General features: G+C 44.6%; 1 protein-coding gene across 1 annotated transcript in view; it reads right to left on the reverse strand.

Moving 5' to 3' along the window:
• Cand1 (Cullin-associated and neddylation-dissociated 1) overlaps window positions 1-21,836 on the reverse strand; it is a 111,759-nt gene that overhangs the window by 1,733 nt on the left and 88,190 nt on the right. The window contains exon 28 of the mRNA XM_050182601.3: window positions 19,019-19,165. Within this exon, the coding sequence (XP_050038558.1) occupies window positions 19,019-19,165 (147 nt within the window). The remainder of the gene's footprint in view (window positions 1-19,018; window positions 19,166-21,836) is intronic.

Raw genomic sequence — 21,836 nt, forward strand, 5'->3', positions numbered from 1 at the left:
CAGAGTTGCATCCACATCCACAACGCTTCGCCTCGTCGCCTTTCGGAAACATTTTCCATAGAAGAGGCCCCCCCCCCCCCAACGTGGTCACTGACACTAAAGGGCAGGTTGTGTTCGGCGACGAATCCCGTAAACAGGCACTCCACACGTATGTTGTTGTTCTGGAGAATGTTCACTATGTTTTCTTGCTGCTCAGTGGTGTGAACATAGCTTTGATGCTTCACCGTAGAAACGTGCAGTTTGAAGACGCCTTTGCCACCGTGAAGCAAGCTGACATTGCATCCACACGTTGTACAAAATGCAAAATGTTCTCCTTTTCTTGATGTCAAAAAGCACGGAAATTCAGAAGTGTAAGATCACAAAAACTTCTGCAAATACCTTTTCTTGGGCATTGATAGCACCATGGCATCAAGCACACGAGGTTTCTAACTTTACATGGTGCACCGCATACACGGCCTAGCCAACACTAATCATACACACAAACGGCAGTAACAATGCACCATGGAGGAAACCATGCATGAAATGCAAAAGTTACATTGGCTCTGTTTTTGGTCGGCTTACTAGGCACCATAGTCGGCTGCTTAGTCGATGATACCGATGGCGCTAGTGCAGCCGTTGTTGGTGATGCTGACGATTACGATGTGGCTGCTGATTCCGCGGTGCCGGTTTCGGAAAAACGGAAAAACCATTATTGCATGAACAGAGACAACTTTTCGGGAGATATAAGACAGTGATCGTAATATCAGAAAGTTCAGTAAAAAATCGGGAGTCTCCCGGGTGCATGGGGAGGGTTGGCGGGTATGCACAACAGTCATCATGCATCTTTATGGGACCTTTTTTTTTGAGAGAGAGAGAGAGAGATCAGACATATTCACTATTCTGAGGGTCACAGCCAACATAAGGCTCTTGGTTTTGGTGCTTCAGCACAGTGAATAGCATTGTTTGATTAACGTGGTATTTTAGCTTTTACTTTGAGAAAACTTTTAGACTGCCTTTTTAAGGATATCATTGTTCTTGTTGAGCTCAATTCAAAAACACGGCTGAAATTATGGTCCTCTCCAGTGAACCAAGATGTCTGCCATGTCGTTGACACTTAACCATGCAAGCAATCTAATGAGAATGTTTGTTGGAAACAAGTGTGCTCACGCTAGGCACAGTAACGTAGCACACCATTGTTGCTGGTGCATCATACCAGGGTGCCCTATTTCGCTCTGTCTACTCAGCATGCACTGCAATGGACAGTCAAATTAGTGGACACTTGAAGCAGCGGACATTTTTTAGGACATTTTTGAGGCAGCGGTTGTGGCAACTAGAGCCTGGTTTGATTGCTTCCTACTTGCTCTGCAGGTTGGCGTCTTTTGTTTTCTACACGCGATTGTGTATTCCTTCATGCTGCGACTGCTGCCTCCTAGTACGTGTTTCTTTGTGTGTGTGTGTGTGTGTGTGTGTGTGTGTGTGTGTGTGTGTGTGTGTGTGTGTGTGTGTGTGTGTGTGTGTGTGTGTGTGTGTGTGTGTGTGTGTGTGTGTGTGTGTGTGTGTGTGTGTGTGTGTGTGTGTGTGTGTGTGTGTGTGTGTGTGTGTGTGTGTGTGTGTGTGTGTGTGTGTGTGTGTGTGTGTGTGTGTGTGTGTGTGTGTGTGTGTGTGTGTGTGTGTGTGTGTGTGTGTGTGTGTGTGTGTGTGTGTGTGTGTGTGTGTGTGTGTGTGTGTGTGTGTGTGTGTGTGTGTGTGTGTGTGTGTGTGTGTGTGTGTGTGTGTGTGTGTGTGTGTGTGTGTGTGTGTGTGTGTGTGTGTGTGTGTGTGTGTGTGTGTGTGTGTGTGTGTGTGTGTGTGTGTGTGTGTGTGTGTGTGTGTGTGTGTGTGTGTGTGTGTGTGTGTGTGTGTGTGTGTGTGTGTGTGTGTGTGTGTGTGTGTGTGTATTTGCGACCTTTGCTGACCATGCCGTCCAATGCAGAGCTGGCAAAAAAAATTTAATTGCTTGAGCCACTGCTTTGCTCTAGTCTTGACACTCTCTCTAATAATGATTTAACAGCTAAAATTAAGGAAAAGTTCGCTCAGGAAGGCCTCGGAGAACATACATCCCCAGGTGAGAGTGTGCGATTTCTGTACGACAGTTTTGACTCTACCAAGGTGAAACAGAATGAATTGACACAAGCTAACAAAGAACTGGTTGTGCAAAATGAGGCTCAAACCAGAAGAGTTTCAGAACTTAAGCAGTATTCACGGCTAAATAATGTTAAAATTAAGGGTGTATCAGTCACTCAGGGAGAGGACTGTGCGGCCTTCGTGAAGTGGATGGGTGAAGCTATTCAATGTCCTGTCATGCCCAGCGACTGATACAATTTATCACATCTTAACTAAATCAGATGAATAGAATATTGTTGTGAGGTTTTGTTGCCGGGACAAGAAAAAGGACTGTCTTTAAAGCACATAAGGCCCGTTCGAGCACTTCTGGTGTTGGCTTTTCTAGTAGATCTGATAGGGCAATTGATGTGAATGACCACTTGTCTCCAGAGGGCAAAAGATTGTTAGCCAAAATGCTTACGCTGAAAAAAAGTGCACAAATGGCAATTTCTGTGAACAGACAATTGCAATATCAAGTCGATGAGGATAGCAATAGGGGCTTGTTGGTACCGCATATCTTATTTTGTTATAGCGCAAGCTTGACAAGGACAAGAGAAGGCACATCTGACACACACAGCGCTTACTAGGCACTGTGTAAGCGCTGTGTGTGTCAGATGTGCCTTTTGTTGTCCTTGCCAAGCTTGCGCTATAACAAAATAAGATATGCAATATCAAGGCCCGCAAGTCTAGTGATAGCAGGGTATATCACGTTATCAAAGAAAGTGACCTAAGTATCTTTACTTAGCCACTAGCTTCTTTGTTCATTCTTGGTCCGAACACTTTTTTCACTTCCATCCTTTTATCACAACCCTTCTATCTCCTGCATAGGTCAAGCACATGCTAGCTGAAAGTAATTGTTCCCTGGCTCATTTTAACGCACGAAGCTTGTGCAAAAATTCAGATAATATCAATACCTTAATAAGTTCACTTGCTCATTCCTTCTCAATCATTTGCGTATCTGAAACTTGGCTCTTCACATACAGTGGGAACCTTTTAGGCCTGTCATCGTAGAAAAAATTATGGGGTTTTGCGTGCCAAAACCACGATATCATCATGAGGCACGCCGTAGTGAGGGACTCTGGAAATGCGGACTACCTGAGGTTCTTTAACGTGCACCTAAATCTAAGTACACGGGTGTTTTCGCATCTCGCCCCCACCACCTGTCATCGCACGAAGCTGAGTACTGCCACCGTTCATCAGGTAGTTATGGTGGCTCAGCAATCTTTATCGCCTCAGATCTACCCTACACCTGCTGACAAGATCTTTCTTTAGACATCATACAATATGAATCCATATTGATTTAATTAGATCATTTTTTTAATGATAATAACAACACTATTCTGGGGTGCATTTACCACTCTCCTTCCTCGGACGTGGGAAATTTCATTTCAGGTCTGGACACCATTTTGCATAAGTTATCATCTGAAAGCAAGCATGTTCTCTTAGATGGAGACATCAACATTAACTTGCTTAATACTGCAAATACCGTGTACACAAAATATTTTGATTGTTCCAGAGGCTATGGTTTTGAATCTCTCCTCTCATCTGCCACTAGATGTCCTCTTTCTGGTGGCGCTTCATTGCTGGATCATGCGCTTTGTATTTCTCGCCTTCTCCCATGCTGGCATAATTGATGTGAACATTACTGATCATTATCCCATATTTCTTGCACTCAACGTGGTGATGCTCTTTAGAACACTTACTCATGTTACTTGCATATCTGACCAGCAATCGTTCTTTAATTCCAGAAATACAACTGATTGGTCAAGCATTACATCATATGTGATGTGGATCAGGCCTTCAAGTTTTCTTCACTTTTACTCAAAGCCATGGATCAGTGTAGAACCCCAATAAAATGTAAAATGAGATACAAATATACCCGAATCTGTGGTTACTGGAGGGATTTCTAAAAAGTATGAGGAAGAAAAATACCTTTTAGAGAAAACTTAAAAGGCAGCCATTTAACACTGCTTTAGCTTTGCACTATCACAAATATTCCAACCCTATTTTATGTCTGCTAAAGAAGTGCTAAGAAAAAATATTACAAAAATCAATTATATAATGATTCGAACATTTCCAAGAGCAGCAGGAGCTTGATGTGGGTGAGTTGTGTAACATACTTGAAGAAAAAACAGTGCTAATAAGACGAGGACGAAAAGCACATGTATGACGGACAGCGCCTGTCCGTTGTACATTTTCTTTTCACCCTCGTCTTTCTAGCGCCTTTTCTTTCTCCCAAGACACAGTGGCAGCTCTTGAACGATATTTTAAGTCAATCACTACAAGGTTCATCCCTGCAGAAAGTTATATATAATGGTATTACACATGACAGCCCTGACAGTGTTGCTAATGCTTTTAGTGACCACTTTTTCGAAATTTCTAGTCAAAGACATAGCACTTCACATTGTAACCTACATCATTCTAACCAGTCCTTTCTTTTTCGCATGACCTCTGTTGATGTGTCTACAGCAATAAAAAATCTTGGAGATTTCATCACTGCACCCAAAGCTTGTTGTCGAGGTCATTTATGAACCACTTTCTGTAATTATAAATCTTGCGTTCAAGGAGAGCATTTTCCATAAGTCTCCAGAAGTAGCTTAAGTTCTTTCAATATATAGAAAGGGTGATAGACTGTCAGTTTTTAACTACCGTCCCATCTCTATTCTTTCTTCCCTTAGTAAAGTTACCGAAAATTAATAATTTACCTAAACAAATACCTGCAAAAATTCAAATTACTGAAGCCGTGCCAATTTGGTTTTCGAGCGAGAAGTTCCACTAACTTTGCCCTGTTCTTTCTAGCTGACTATCTCAAACACCCCATTGATTCAAGATGCGTAGTTGACTCAGTTTTTTTTTTTTTACTTCACAAACACATTTGACACGATTAATCATCTCGTCTTGCCTAACAAATTCAAAGGATACGGTATTTCCCAGCACTCAAGCTCTTAAAAAGTTACCTACTGAACAGAAAACACACAGTATAGATTTCAGACTCTTTTTCCACTACTAAGACAATTAACCAAGGTGTGCCTCAAGGCTCATTACTTGGTGTGTTACTTTTTTTACTTTACATCAATGATCCTCCTGACAGTATACATATGGCTCACTGCATTTAATATGCCGACGACATGACTATATTTCCTTTGCTGATACATGTATTAACATTGTCCCTACCAAATTAAATGCTGTTCTTTCTACAGTGTCCAAGTGGTGCCAAGAGAACTATTGACTTATTAATCTAAATAAGTCTAAATTTCTGGTTTTTAAATCACCTCAACGTAAGTTAACCTCATTATGAGGCATCACAATTGACTCACATTTCATTAGTGTCAGTGATAGTGTATCCTTGGCATTCACCTTGATTCTAACCTTAATTTCTTTAATCATATTGCTCACATTAGAAAGATGGCAGCATTAGGCATTCGTGCATTGCCTAAAGCACACTCATATTTTTCTCATAAGAGCCTTTTTTGTCTTTACTTCACTTTCATTCATACTCATATCAGTTACGGCATTGTACCATGGGGAAATACTTATCAGTGTCATCTTTCATCCCTTCAGCATATACAAAGTCGAGCTATTCGGATTACTTTTTACTGTCCTTGCGATGGCAGCGCCTCTGCTATTCTTTGCTGCAACAACATATTAAAGGGCCCCTAAACCACCTCCCTCTAAACCATCTCTAATATTTTTTTTTTAGCATTTCAAGTAAACATGGGCATCGAGTTCAGAACGCCGTCACGATCAACGATGCCAAACGCGCCAGTGCTACGTGCCGCGAGGGCGCCACAAAACCAAAATCAATCCCATGCTCCTTTCCGGGCCTTTCCGGTGTCCCCAGTGCTCGTGACGTCACTGGGTTCGTGTGGCGGTGTCACCACGAGCAGACGTTGTCAATTGGTCGAACAACAACCTACGACTTCGGGTTAGTCTGCTAACAGGTACGCGTACTCGTTGCTCTTCCTCGTCGTGTTGCTCGCTTGTGCACACCTGCGAATCGGTAACTGCAGCCTGCAATGAAAGTGCCAAATCTCTTGTGTTCCAACAAAGACCTGCTTAGCAGTCTGATTAGCTGCGCAGAGTCCGACAGTGTTTTGCGATTGCTGGAAGGCATCCACATGTGGTGCTTGGCTGCAAAAGTGCCTACTGGAAAAATGAAACGATGCAACACCGGCTACCTGCAGTCATCGTTTCCTTTATAGCAACGACTTCTGTCACCTTCATGCAGCAAACATTCTCTGCGACATTTGTACTCGCCACACATGGACCGCAAGCGCATCTGCATTGATGATACCTTTAGTGCAGAACGGGCTAACCGCAGAACGTACCGACCCATATCGTCGCCGCAATTTGGGGAAGGCAGCGACGGCGGCTGTTCATCTCCAATGGAGGTACTTCGGCACGGCGTCACAGTACGGATCCATTATATTGGCGATTCTTTCTAGATGTGTGCACGACACAGGGTCCATAGTGACACGTTTCACAGGAGCATGAGCCAACATGGCAGCAGCAGCAGGTAGCTGAGAAGCGGGGAATCACAGTAACCGGAAGTGAACAGTGTTTTGGAAAGCGCGCTGGTGATGACGGTATGTCACCTGACATTTGGAGAAACACTCGGCGAGAAGGAGACCGGCTACAAACGGAGAGTAGTGTAGGAAAGAGCAGAACAAGTGAGGGCTGCGTTTTGATCATCAGATGCGTGTAATTACACTATTACAGAACAGTTTCGAAAAATTATTGCGGTTACGTGTTCATTGCAGACTCATGCACAACTGCAACACCACGACTAAATTTCGACTAATGGGTGGTATAGGGGCCCTTTAACTACTTATTAACCCTTTCGCTGTCGGACGTTTTTGGCCGTGACGCACCCCCGGTGTCGGCTTGCTTTCAGGGAACGAGCATAACAGGGAATGAACATAGCAATTTATTTTTGATTATGATTGGTATACAAATAACATAGTCAATGCAATATGCACATTTCAGTGTTCTGCAGCTGTTGTTAGTAAACAACATCATCATCATCAGCCTGACTATAAAATCCGTTCAACATCCGAATCTGACGATGCGGAACCCTCTTCCTCTCATTTGACTTTGTCCGAGTCCGAATCCGAGTTCGGCTCGTATTCTGAATCGGAATTCAGCCACCGCTCCCATGAGCAGACGAAGGTCCCGCGCGCCGAGCCATCGAAAGTAACTGCGCGCAGGGAGGATGCGCTTTCAGTCGCCCGCGCAACGGAGAGAAATGGGACGTTGCGTGATCAAGAAGACAGAGGGAGATGGAAAAAGGCTAAACAAAGTTCGAAGGGCTTTACGTTTACTGCTGCAAGTCGGAAGCGAGGGTGCGGCGAGAGAGCGAAAGCAGCAATCGAGTCACCCTTTTCGGAGAGGCAACGGCACGTGCGCCTGAACTTGACGCGCCGTAGCAGGCACACCAACAGAAGAAAAATAAAAACCTTCAAACCAGTGGAGATTACAGAACAACCCTTGAACCCATAACCACACGCGCGCGACGCATGATCCAGCGAACACAAAGCCACCGCGCCACTCAGCAAAGAGAAAGTGGGGAGTGGCAGTCGCACCGTACTCTTCAATACATGGATTAACACAGGTCGGAGCGAATATACGAACTTGTAGAAAGAGTCAACAGATGGCGTGGCCAATCCACGAGCGCCTGCTTTGCGCTTAGGCGCGAAATTTTGAACGCACGATAGAGAACGTACCGGTACGTCAGTGACACCGTGGGGGGGGGAAGCGCGATGACGTACCGGTACGTCCGTGACAGCGAAAGGGTTAATAACTTGTTTTGGTTTAGTCTAATTTTGTTGTAATATTATTACGATATTATCGGTAGATACCCGAGAGAGATACCCGAGAGATGAGCCGCCGCGAGAACGACGACGAAGTGGGTCTGTGCCCTTGGCGCAAGCAAATGTCGGCCTCGTGCTCTGGCTCCAGTCCAGTGTAAATAGCTTGTAAATAGCCTCTTCCGTCTGAGTCTTTCTACACGTAACATTCTGGTGGAGGTGAGCGATCCCCATCCCTGCCACGGAACTCCGGAGTGGTCGGTACATCGAGCTTGTCACCATGCCTTCCGGTGACGAGACCGCCTCTGCAACAACTTCGGCTTGTCTGACTGCTCCCGTCGTCACGGTTGCCCAACATCGCGACCCTGGTGTGTTCTCTGGCCTGGAGGGACAAGACGTTGACGAATGGATCAAGCTATATGAACATGCCAGCGCTAATAACAGGTGGGACCCAACCATTATGCTCGCCAATGTCATCTTTTATCTCGGCGGCACCCCACGCGTGTTGCACCAGACGTATGACGATGAGATGACCAGTTGGGACAATTTCAAAGAAAAGCTCAGGGAACTGTTTGGCGACCCCATTGGCCACAAGGTTGCCGCGAGAAAGGCTCTTGCGTCTCGTGTTCAGACATCAACAGAGCCGTACGTTTCATACATCCTCGACGTCTTGACTCTATGCCGAAAAGCTGACGACACTATGTCTGAAGCTGATAAAGTGTCACATGTCCTAAAAGGCATCGCCGACGACGCTTTCAATTTGCTTGTTTTCGGCAACATCCCGACAATCGACGCCATCATTAAAGAATGCCGTCGCCTTGAACAGGCTAAGAGCCGCCGTATCACACACCACATCACGCGGCTACCCAACACTGCCGCTACGTCGACATGTGAGGGTCGACCACGTCAGGCTACCACCTGTGACGACGTCACCCGTATCGTTCGCCGCGAGCTCGAGGCCGCCTGTTCGCCAGCTTTCGCGCGTAACTCCCGATCCGCCAGCAACCACGATTGCGATGATTCAGCCCGTAGTCAGACAGGAATTTGAGAACATGGGTCTGAACTCCGTGTGTACAACGTCTCAACCCAACGTTCCCCGCTTCTCTACTGCCACTCCTCTTCCCCAGCAGTCCTTTTCTGCCATATCTCGCCGCAACCCGTCCGAATGGCGTACCCCTGATGACAGGCTGATCTGCTTCCACTGCTGTCGCATCGGCCACGTCGCTCGTCACTGCCGCAAGCGAAGGCAACCACCTCCTCGGACATACGCCGCCACTTATTCCCGCACCTTTGGACTTTCTGTTCCCTATGCCACCCGCCATGAACCCACTGCCACTGATGCCCCTGCTCCGAACCTTCGCTACAGCCGCTCGCCCTCACCTTGACGCCATCAGTCTCGTTCGCCCCAACCCCGCCACTTCTCTTTGCCGCCTATCGCCTCCCGGACCCAGCTGGAAAACTAGGCACTGCAGCTTCTGGAGGTGAAGCTGCGTTGTTGACCCTGCCCTCAAATCCTCTGCTCACATTACCAACGAACCAAAACCTTCTTTACGTTGACGGCTATCCTGTCACTGCACTCATCGATACAGGCGCACATCTTTTTATTATGAGTGCTGCCTTCCGACGACGACTCAAAAAGCTCCTCACCCCAGTGTCGGCACGTGTCGTCCGCGTTGCGGATGGCGGTACTGTGCCTATCATCGGCATGTGTACGGCACGAGTCAGCATTGCCGGCCACCACACCCCTGTCCTCTTCACCGTGATTGCTCATTGCCCCCACGACCTAATTCTCGGCCTCGACTTTCTCTCCGCGCATTCTGCCCTTATTGACTGCTCTGTCAGTACCCTTCGCCTTGAGTTGCCGATTCTCGCAGAACCTTCTGATGCACCCCAGTGCCACTTATGCCCCACCGGCTTTCTTCCCCTGCCGCTAAAATCAATAGCAAACGTCGGCCTGGCGCTCTGGCTCCAGTCCAGTGTAAATAGCTTGTAAATAGCCTCTTCTGTTTGTGTCTTTCTACACGTAACAATATAAACAATTAACACATCAACTTTCTGTCAATTTCACCGATTCTGAGCTTTTAGTTAATACCAACTGTACCAAGTTCACTGCTAACAAGAACTTTTTGCTACCTCAGGTTTCTACTAATTACGGTAAAACAATGTCATCCTTCTGTGCGATTACATTATGAAATCATTTACGTATGTCTCTGAAGTCCAAAGCTTCTTTAAGGGGTGGCCTAAAATCTTTTTAAATTCTTGATCGATTTCGATGAAAGTTGCTGAGTTTATGTATTTCAATGTGCTAGTTTTCAATTTTATCCAGTTTTCTTGCAGAGTAAATAACTTTCCAGAAATTGAAGAAATTCAGCTTTATTGCATAATTTGCTTAAATGTGAGCTATCTACCAAACAATATATGGCATAATAAATATTCACATACGAAAATGATGTAGAACTGACAAAGAGTGCAAATTAGCAAGTGTGGTGTTCTAACCCAATTTTATATCAAATGATAAAACTGCAAACTTCAGCGTGAGAAACCGATCTAACTGCTAAAAAAAGAAACAAAACATTTTTTCCAATAGAGGCAACATTATTTCGTAAATTTGCAATCTTTACAGTTTTGCCTTTCTGGAAAAAAAAGAATTTCAGCCATAGCACAAGTAGAGGCATAGATAATGCACCCCCAATAATACAGCAATCAAAATTGTGGTTTTGAGAAAACAAAAAACATTTCACAACTGAAATAGTGAAAGATAGCTTGAAAAAAAAAAGAAAAACGGCACCAAAAGCAATTAGTAGGCACTAGGTATAATTCAGGGCCGTTTGGCCATTGCAGATCGACAACATAGCCAGCACTTCAAGTATGGTTACTTCAAAAGGATTACATGTTTTTAGGCCCTCAATTCCCCGCGAGCTCCATCTCGACGCAACTTCCCTGCAGATCTCGCAAGCCAAAGTCAGTTTAGTAGCAAGACCGTAATCCTGATCGCTCCTCACCAGCTATGCAGAACCACCGAAAGTATTGCACAAGAAAATACCGAGAAGATTGTTTATGGAGTAGTTGGCTTCGCAACCGAGGCTGTTGCACCGTCGTCGGTCGGATCTCCAAAACGCTGAATCTTTCACTCTCTGGCCATCGTAGATGCATGCAATCTTGTCGAGCGTAGCTTGTCATTATCATGCCTGCCAGCCTGGCGAGATAAAAAATCTGGAGACATTTTTTCGTGCCAACAAGGGGGGGGGGGGGTGAGGGTCAATCAAACTTTCAGGCAGTGTTCGTTGAGTCCTTTTGCAGGGACCTTGCAGTAGCAGACTTTGCTCACTTCCAAAATTTGTTGGAGTAGCTTTGCTCAAAGCATGGTCCAGACTGACGGCCCTTCACTAGCAGCAGGTGTTGGAGGGTTGTGTTGCACATTGATGAAATTCAGTCCTAGACTTCCGCGCTGCGCTGAAGATCCTCTCATACTCTGCGTTGCTATGTGATATCACGAGTAAATCCAGCATCACCTTAGCAACTTGGTGAAACATGTTTTCCATCAGTGTTTTTCATTTTTCCAACCATAGACCACTGCACCTCCCACCTTTCTTCATTCAGAATGCCCTCTGCAGTGGCGTAGCCAGAAATTTCGTTCGGGGGGGGGGGCTCACATTGCAGCTTGGCCTCCTCCTTAAGAGGAAGCTTTATCTTGGATGCTCCTATCTAAATACATGTAGAATGTGAATTAGATTTTTCTCGGCAACCACTCCACGAAATTCGATGAGATTTGTTGCACTTAAAACAAAAACTTTAATTCTACTGTCTTCTGGTTTCAAATTTTTCATTTAGGTTGCCAATTTTTTAATAAAAATTGGCAAAAATCTCAAATTTTCAGAAAACGGAACTATAAGGTTTAAAACTCTTAACTCAACAATGAAAATTAGTATCGCAATTCTGTGAATTGCATCTAATAGTACATCTACAGCGGACAAAATTGATATCTTACAAATGAATCTCAAACAATTGAGCATTATCTAAATACGGCTTTTGCAGAACCCTTGTGCACGACGTAACTAATTCACGTAAGATACAAATTGACATACTGAATTTGTCCTCTTTGACCCTTATAATAGATGCCGTTTGAAGAACCGCGATATCTGTTTTTGATGAAGAGCTTTTAGTTTGTAAACGTCGTGCTTCTATTTTTTTTTCGCACTTTCAAATTTTTCAAAATATTTTAAATGAAATTCAGGCCCTAAATCGAACTTCCGCTTCCAACAGGTAATAGAAGTTAACTTTCTCAAATTCAACAAATTCCATTAAAAGTGATCCAGGGGTTATCTCAGAAAAGCGTTTCTGCGTTTTACATTTATTTGAATAGGCCGCGTCGGAGTTGGGCCCGAGATAAAGCTTCCTCTTAAACAATTTGTCGAGAGATGAAATACATGAATAATAATTGCATTACCATTGTCAAAGACGCTGCAAACGAATTCTTGAACGCTACGCACTGTGAAAACAAGTAATATATGTATTTATTAATAAAAATATATACTCGTATGTGCCAGAAATTGTGCTCAAGGTAACAGATATTAATTAATGCTTCCATGTTTTTGTCTGTTTAATAAGTAAAGAAAATATCACACGATCGTTAGAACTGTATCAGTTCGAAACCAGCAAAGCAGTGCATGCCACTGATATGAAAAATGTAAAGGCCATGAAATGAACAAGTTGAGGACAAATATGTTAATGAAACTTTGTCATTCAACAACCTTGTTTACATTTTTGTACATATGCAACGGCCAGTGAAAAATCTCAATGACGCTGTCATTTATTCCAATGTATTACGCAGGAGCAGCTGTCACCGGTCGTGTATCGTGAGTAATTGCACCGAAATTATTGTCCCAACAGAGAGAACCTATATAAAGCCGTTCTGCAATATATACTAGGGCGAGTCAAATGAAAGTGAGCCAATGCAAATATATGACAAACGGGGTACTTAATTTAAATGTAGTCTCCATGAGTATTTAGACATTTATCCCATTGACTAACGAGTCGGGTGATTCACGTCTCATAAAACTCCTTAAGTTTCTGCTTCAACAAATCTGCAACTGACTCTTTCACATCATAGTCCCGACACGAATCTTTCCCTTAAGGTGTTTTTTTCATTTGCCCCAAAATGTGGAAGTCGCAAGGCGACAGGTCTTGGGTGTATGGTGGATGTTGCAGCGTTTCCAACTTGAACTTTGGCAGTTTTGTATTGACCACATCAGCGACGTGGGGACGGGCATTGTGGAAAAATAAAAAATTAAATTATGGGGTTTTATGTGTCAAAACCACTTTCTGATTATGAGGCACGCCGTAGTGGAGGACTCCGGAAAATTCGACCATCTGGGGTTCTTTAACGTGCACCTAAATCTAAGTTCACGGGTGTTTTCGCATTTCGCCCCCATCGAAATGCGGCCGCCGTGGCCGGGATTCGATTCCGCGACCTCGTACTCAGCAGCCCAACACCATAGCCAGGTCGTGGAACAAGATGACCCCATTCGTCAATTTTCCACGTCGTTTTTTCTTGATTGCGACACGCAGCCGATCCAGCATTTCACAATATCGGGAACGATTGATAGTCTCTCCGGCTTTAGAAAATTCTATCACTAATGGCCCCTGACGATCGAAAAGAAATAGTAAACAACACCTTTCTGGCGGAAATGACGGGCTTTGCTTTCTTTGGGGGCGGTGAATTCAAATGTTTCCACTGTCAGCTTTGCCGTCGTGTTTCAGGCTCATAGTTGTGGCACCATGGTTCGTCCCCGATCACAATTGCAGGCAAGAAGTCGTCACCCCCATTGTGATACCGGATCAGATGAGTCAAGGCAGCGCAGAACCTTCTTCTGGCGGTGGTTCAAAATCTTGGGCATCCATTGCGCACACAAGAGCCGATGACCGAGATGTTCCTGAATTATGGTGTGAACCGAACCGCGACTGATGTTCACACGCTCTGCCAGTTCATCGATGCTTATCCTCCGTTCTTGTCTCATCAGCTCATCAACTTTCGCACTTGTGTTGGGGGTGACTGCGCGATGGCTTTGGCTCGGTCTTGGATCGTCTTTGCAACTTTCACGTTTTTTTTCAACCGTTTGCTCCAATGCTACACAGTGGCCAATGAAAAGCAATGTTCAACGTACACGGTAGCCATGCGGCGAATAACTCCCTTTTGGGAAACACCTTCAGCTGTCAAAACATTCACGGCACCCCGCTATTCAATTTTTGAAGTGTCCATTACGTCCCGCAAGCATGTTCAATCCAGTGTATGAGAGCATTAAAGAACATTTACCCTCACATCTGCACGTCACTTTTGTAAATAAAAGATGCCTGTGTGCTACGCGCATGCCTCGCAGATAATGAACCGAACCATTATTGGTAGGTAGGCTCACTTTCATTTGACTCGCCCTCGTTCATTAGAAATGCGAAGATACAATTGAATATACAAATGCTTGATAAAGGGCAAAAAAGTGTCACTGGAAAGAAAGTTCACTGCACGTATACAGAAAACCTCGCAACAAGAAATTTAAATATACGTATCAGTCTCCAATAAATCTACGTATCTAAGAAAAAGTCACTGTATATAATGCGTCAAACAAGGCAAATAAACATGTAATGCAATCACAGATTCGCAGAATCCTAGATCCCGCCCCCATTCCATCCGACGGAAGGCGGCGCGCTTGCTCCTCACTTTTCTCCTTTGCGCACACAAGACTGAGCCACCATCGTCGGCTCACCCATTCCACTCCGCCCCCCCCTTCCTACGCTTTCACTCGCACATACAGCATGCGGCGCGTGGTCACGGCGTTATTGCCCTGAGACTTCATACGAAACATGAGGGCGACGACGACAGCAGGAATGCGCCTGGAGTCTTCATATAATTGCTATCACAACAATATAATAATAGTATCCGACAACCGAAGCGTGCCGTGGCCGATTACTTTCCGCAAAAGTAACAAACTGTCACCATTCGACAATTCGCTGCGCCGCAACAATGTATCTTTTTTTTTTTTTCCTTTTGTGAGGCGGGGGCACCGCAATGAAAAAAAAAAAATGCAAAGGAGTGTATGTTGGCCACAATCCAATGCCTACTTTGGGCACCTATAATGTGGCTACCGAATGAATATCGAAGAAAACGTGAGACGCTTGGTCCACCGCATAGTTCTCGGTATTTTACACCGGCGAGACAAGACTTTCCGGAGAGGTTGCGCTCAAGCGAACACGGTGTAATCCGTCAGGTCTTCACAGTGACGGCGGTGAGCAACCATTGTTTCTTTTTCTCGTCTGCTAGCGAGAAGGCGTCCAAAGCTCTGCCAGGCGAAAATTCACTCGGCCAGAGAAAACCATACGCGCACCGAAGTTCGCCGCGCGGTGGTTTCGGGGCAACACAAGAAAAACGCATGCGCCCTGGCTAGCTCTGGCAGACCGCGGCGCGGGTAGGGTAGCGAGAATAAAAAAATTTGAGAGGCTGAATGTGTCCTCACGAATAAAAGTCAATGTAGAAAAAATGAATAAGAAAGTAGTTACCCTGGCTGGCTTTAGTGTCTTCACATGGATGCTTTGGCGTAGGTGAAAAAAAAATGTTGATATTTTTTATGCGACATGACGGCACAAGTGAACCACCACAATGCTTCGTCTCATTGTATCTCGCTGCGTTTTTTGTCAACTTGTCTGATAGTGTGTAGATTTGGCTTGTCTCGTTGTATGTTCCGATCTAAGACTTCAGAAAAGTCAATGCACCTTTGGCGTAAAATTTTTATAACGACATTCAGCCCACAAAGTTCCAGAATTGAAAATCTAAAGCACGACTTCGGAAATATCAATGCACCTTTCGCATCAAAAGTTTATTAGAACTTTATACCCATAAAGTGTCACAATTGAAATCCAAGCGCTGCCGATTTCGCGGCCTCAGCGAGATGCCTCGACGAGCCCGCCCTCCACGCCTTTGGAACATTGTGCTCGGATGGAGCTCCTTGCGTTACGATATGAAACTCCTGGTGCATGGGTGTTGCTGCAAAATCCAGCCCCATTTCGCAATATTCGCGCTAAAATGTTTTTCGAGCGTGAATAGGACATTCAAGACAAAATCGAGCATGATTTCCGGCGCCGGGAGATGTTTTGGCCGGCGGCGCATGGACAGCACGAAAAAATTTCGGGGGGGGGGGGGGGGGGGGGGGGGGGGGGGGGGCTGAAGCCCCATGAGCCCCCCCCCCCCCCCCCCACCCCACCCCCCGGCTACGCCCCTGGTCCTCTGGAAGACTGCACGCCTGTAATGTGGCAAACTCAGCTTCGAGAGCAGCTAAAGCGTCTTCAACAGATTCATTGGAATCTCAGGGCAACAGCTGAGGGAAACTCTGAATAAAGAAACGAAGACTCGAGAGCGATGTCTGTGAAATGAATTTCAGGTTGGCCATCTCCGCATTCTTCCGAGTTGCGTCCACATCCATAACGCATCGCCTTGTTGCATTTCGGAAACATTTTCCGTAGAACAGGCCCAACGTGGTGGTCGCTGACACTACGGGGCAGGTTGTGTTCGATGAGGAATCCCGTAAACAGTCACTGCACAAGTATGACACTGTCATCGCAGTTGTTCCGGAGAAAGTTCCCTATGTTGTCTTGCTGCTCAGCGGTGCGAACATAGCTTTGATGCTTCGCCGTACAAACGTGCAGTTTCAAGTCACCTTTGTCACCGTGAGACACGCTGACGTCGCATCCACACGTACAAAATACAAAATGTTCTCCTTTTCTTGATGTCAAAAAGCACAGAAATTCAGAAGTATTACATCGCAAAAACTTCTGCAAATACTTCTGCAAATAGGGCTTTGATAGCACCATGGCATCAAGCACACGAGGATTCTAACTTTACACGGTGCACCACACACACACGGCCTATTCTAACTTTACAGGTGCACCACACACACACGGCCTAGCCAGCACTAATCAAACACAAGCAGCAGCAACAAGATGCACCATGGAGGAAGGCATGCATGAAATGCAAGAGCTATATTGGCTCTGGCTTTGGTCGGCTCACTAGGCACTGTAGTCGGCTGCTTAGTCAATGATACCGATGGCACTAGTGCAGCTGCTGTTGGTGACACTGACAATTACGATGTGGCTCCAGATTCCGCGGTGCCGGTTTCGCAAAAACCATTACTGCGCGAACAGAGACAACTTTTCGGGAAATATATGACAGTGATCGTACAATCGGAAAGTTCAGTAAAAAATCAGGAGTCTCCCATGCAAATCGGGAGGGTTGGCAGGTATGCATTATCCACTTCCTCTTCAGCTACAACAGCAGTCTTCAATTATTACGCAAATGTAACCGGCTTGTGGAGATGCGCGATCTGGCAGAGCAGTTAAGGCATCGACGTTCGGCAGCAGTAGGACTTCAGCGGTGAGCTGCTGGATATCCTGTGCAGACTGGGACGATGGAATCGCTTTCTGAAGTTTACTGCATCTTGCACGTTTCTGCCCATAATGATTCATGGAACAAAGCTTTGTCGGACCTCCAGCATATCCAGCGTCGCAACCGCAAGACTAAAACAAAATGGCGGCTGTTTTCGTCATTTGAGGGCTCGCGGTTCTTGGAACCAATCATCACTCATGATCTTGGTCACATGCTCAAACTGGCCAATAGTAGCATGCGCAGCGAATTTCTTTTGCTGTTGTTTTTCTCATGACCATAGCACCGCAACGTTGCTGACCGATGAATAAAGAAAGCCAGAAACGGCAGTTTTCGAATGATAATGGAAAAACTATGCGGTATGTTGTAACAAAATTTCGGAGACATGCACGGAAATCGTCAGGAATGCGGAAATTAAAAATTGAAAATTCGAATTTTCGGCCAATTTTTGGTCCCAAAGACCCGGGTCCCCCCTTAATTTCATTCAAGAGTTCATTAAAAGACTGTATGTTAAATTTTTTATGTTCATGCTTGTTGGTTGTACTAGATTTGCATTTTTATATACTGTACTTACTTCTAAATTTCTTCGTTTTTTGCTTTCATGCATTTATATGTTTTCTATTCCAGTATGCTTACTGTTATTTCTTACTTGATATATCTGTTTTACTGTCCGCACTGCTGCTAATCCATGTATTATTTACGTGTAATCTTCACCGAGAGTCCCATTGCAGTCTTGTACTTTGGGACCCTCGTCTGTGCATATTATATGCTGTAATTAACCTATGATGTAATAATAATAATAAACTGATTTAGGCCCGTCCATGTCAGCAGCACGGCAACTTGCATCCCTTGACCCCAGCTAAGGCATTTAATAAAGTTTTCTCTCTCTCTCTCACCGCGTGACGTTATCCATTTGAGGGCGGCCGAATGGCTAACGGCTAACTTTAAACTAAAGCTGACGGCACTTTGGAATGAATCATTGAAGCTCACAAGACGCAATATTTTGTTACTGCTGTTGTCCTTTTTCACAATAATTTCACACAAATAAGAAAATATGTTGATAATTGCGGTGGTGGCAGTTGAACTGCGGAGCACAACGGAGCCAGGCATGCGCCGTCGGCGTTCACCGCAGCTGAGCTTGACAAGCATCAGAACTCTTGTTGGCGCTTAATGCTTGACCGTGGACTTCGCTTTTTATAAAATGTACAATTTACGCATCACTTTACCTAGCGGAAATTATTTTGCCTGGAATAGAAGCTGTGGTCAATGTGTCACTGGTGGCAGAGGCGCGCTGGAGAGGTCGGCATGCAGCTTCACAATCGTTGATTGGTCTGTCGGTTGTGTGGCGGGCAGTGCACCGGCCGAGTTGCCGTCTACTTTGCACACCTCTTGCACAGCAGGCATAGTACCGCTCTGAAGGCTGGTTCACTGCCATGGCAGGTTTGCCGCTACCGTGGATGTGCCTTTACAGATTAATAACTCGCCCACTCTGCATCTTGAAATACTGAGAGTGAGGATAATATCAATGACACCCGGGGGGAAAAATGAGGTACCATGTGGTCAGTGCTTCAAAAATGACACCAGTTTTTCAAAATAAAGGTATGTTAAGGCAACAAAGATTAATATTAAAATGTGGGGGGGGGGGGGCAACAAAGGGAAGTCTCACCTGCATCTGGAATAGCTAGCAGAGCAGTGAATGCTCGCATGGCCGCACGCTTCAGCTCATCTTGCTTTTCAAATTCCTGCTTAACTGAGTTAGCTTTTATCTTGCTTCCACAGGTGGTTTTAAGTGGTTCCACCAGGCGTTCCAGCCCTGCAACAGGAAAAAGGAACAAATAATAATATGTACACATCGCATATGGCCTCCCAATTAATGCAGTACATATTCACCTAATTCAGCACATTCACGAGCAACCTAAAAACTAAACTGCTTCACACTGTTGTTCAAGGCCAGCTAACAATAGTGGGTATAAGCAATTATTTTAGTTTTGGCTGTTAATGCTTAAAATGTGACAACAAATCAGGACAGAGTGTGGCGGTGGGCGTATTGTGGTGCCCACATTACGCCCACACACTCCTGTGACGTCCGAGAGTACTCATGAAGTCAAATTGCAATACAGTAGACTTCCGTTAACCCTTTAAGCACAAGACACATAAATACCTACAAAAAGATTTTTATTTTTGATCTAAACGGGCAAAGCACATCAAGAATGAGCATAATCAACAAAAATAACAAATATTTTGCAGAAATTTTTTCAGCAATAGGGGGAAAACCCCAGGCAGAAAACTATAAGTGGGCTTCTCTCCAAGCCACCTAAGGCTTCCTTTTCAATTTTTACATATAGCTCTCATCTCATGTGAACCACAGGTGTATGTTTCATTTCCATTACATCACAAATCCGACACCACTGCAGCTGGATATCTTGCGCCGGCCTGTCTCCGGTTGTGCGTGCCAAATTTCTTTTTCCTCGTCCAGTGTTCCTGCTCTAAACCAACAAATGACGTCTCTTTCTTTCATTCAGCGTTGGTTGAAGACATTTAGCAAGAAACTTCGTATCAATACTGAAACTCTGCAAGAAAAAAATTTTTCTGGTATGTTGCCTGTAGGCTACACTCATCAATAAAGGGTTAATTTGATTTTGGCTAATTCAATTTCTCGAATAATTCTATGCTGACCAAAGGTCCCGGCGGATGCCCATGCACCCGAACTTTTATATTTTGATCCTGAAATTGTCCTTCACCGGATAACTTGAACCTGGCTGGTCAGCACGCATGCACCCGACCCCAATCGTGAATACAGTAGTGACTACAAAAGCAGCCACATCAGTATTGGTGGCACTTAAAGGGACCGACAAATGAAATGACCATGATTTATAGTGGTAGAATCCAGCATGCTGTTCACGATTTAAGTAAGAATTATAATGTTAAATTCGCAAAGAAAGTTTCAAAAACTAGTAAGTGGCAAGACGTGGAGGTGAACTCTTGGTACTTCGGATGTATTCTATGACATTACTGTACGTAAGTCTACTGTTATTAAGTCCGTCATAATTATTCATTAAAATTGCAGTTGGCACATTATTAGACACTTGTGTATTCTTCTATGTTTGGAAATCAAAAATGCATGCATGGCTATGGCAACCATGACGACAACACACTGAATCCTGTATCTCGTGTAAAGGTGTCGTTTCGTTTTCAATCCGACCGGTTTCGTTTTGACTGGTCAAATACCAAGCAGTTGGGCAGGAAACCACAATAACACGTATCTATTATTGCAGAAATCATTTTAACTCGGACAACATGAATCGCAGGAACATCGACTTTATAAACAAAATCACGCTTTGTTACAGCACAGCCACACTTGACGTCTGCCTCCCACTAACGCTGGCTTATAATCGCTATTGGGCTCACCTATCACCGTTTTCATCATGCTTCCAGTGAATCACTACATCCTCACTGATGATCGCAAAATTCTGATAAAAAATGTCCCACGGCGTTTTCCATGTTAGCACTTCCCAATCAGACACTCTGACCGGTAAGCTTTCCATTGCACTAAAAAAAAGTGGGTACCACAAAAATTTGTTGTCAGTCCCTTTAAGATACATTGAATGTATTGAACACGCATCATCTCCCATTGAAACTGCCTTTCTTCGGCATGCCACAAGATCTTAAGGCAAAAATGGTAGCTCACATTGAATTATTACAGTAGTTATTCAATTCTTTGGCGTTCCTTTCTTTCTAAGAAAGCTTGTCTCAAAGTTGCCAGTGCAGTGCAATCCACACTGGCGGCATTCATAACAAACTACTGTCAGGGCCAGCCTAGCCATTGTCATCACCACTGCCATCACAAGAGCTATGAATGGAGACAGAACTCGCATAGGATGACAACAATGACAACAAGTCTGATTATGCAAGCACATTCACACAATAAGTAATTGCGTATATTAACTGTTAGGCTTATGCGAATATCAATTTTTTGGTTCTAAGAGAAGTCATAGCGAATAGTAATTTTTGTTGAATGACTTCAAAACACTGTTCGAATAGTTGTGGGATTTGTACAAAACCTTGACACTTAAATACCAGACGCTGACAAATTTTTTAAAAAGTTTGTTCCTGCCAAGAAGGAAACAGGTTCATCTCTGGAGTCAGTTTACCTTCAAAATTATGCTATTCAGATATTATCACGCAAGAATGCAAGTTCAATATTTCTTACAATTACAGCAGCACAGACAATTCGTTTCCAGGCACTTGCTTACTGTTGTACCTCAATCTACACTAATGTTTCGTTGTAACCGAGGTGGCAAAGCGTTTCGTGTTTGGCTGTTGTGTGCTGTTGCACTACTGTAAAAGCGGCCTTGATTGCATAACAATCACAGTTTACGCTGTGCTATGGAAATTAGCTTGATGCTTTCAGTCTAAACAAGACCTTGACCCATACTGTTTCTTAAATGCACAGACTAGCTTTGTAGGCACGCTCGCCACATTTG

The sequence above is a fragment of the Dermacentor andersoni genome, chromosome 4, assembly GCF_023375885.2.
Source record: "Dermacentor andersoni chromosome 4, qqDerAnde1_hic_scaffold, whole genome shotgun sequence".
In the NCBI taxonomy this organism is placed as follows: Eukaryota; Metazoa; Arthropoda; class Arachnida; order Ixodida; family Ixodidae; genus Dermacentor; species Dermacentor andersoni.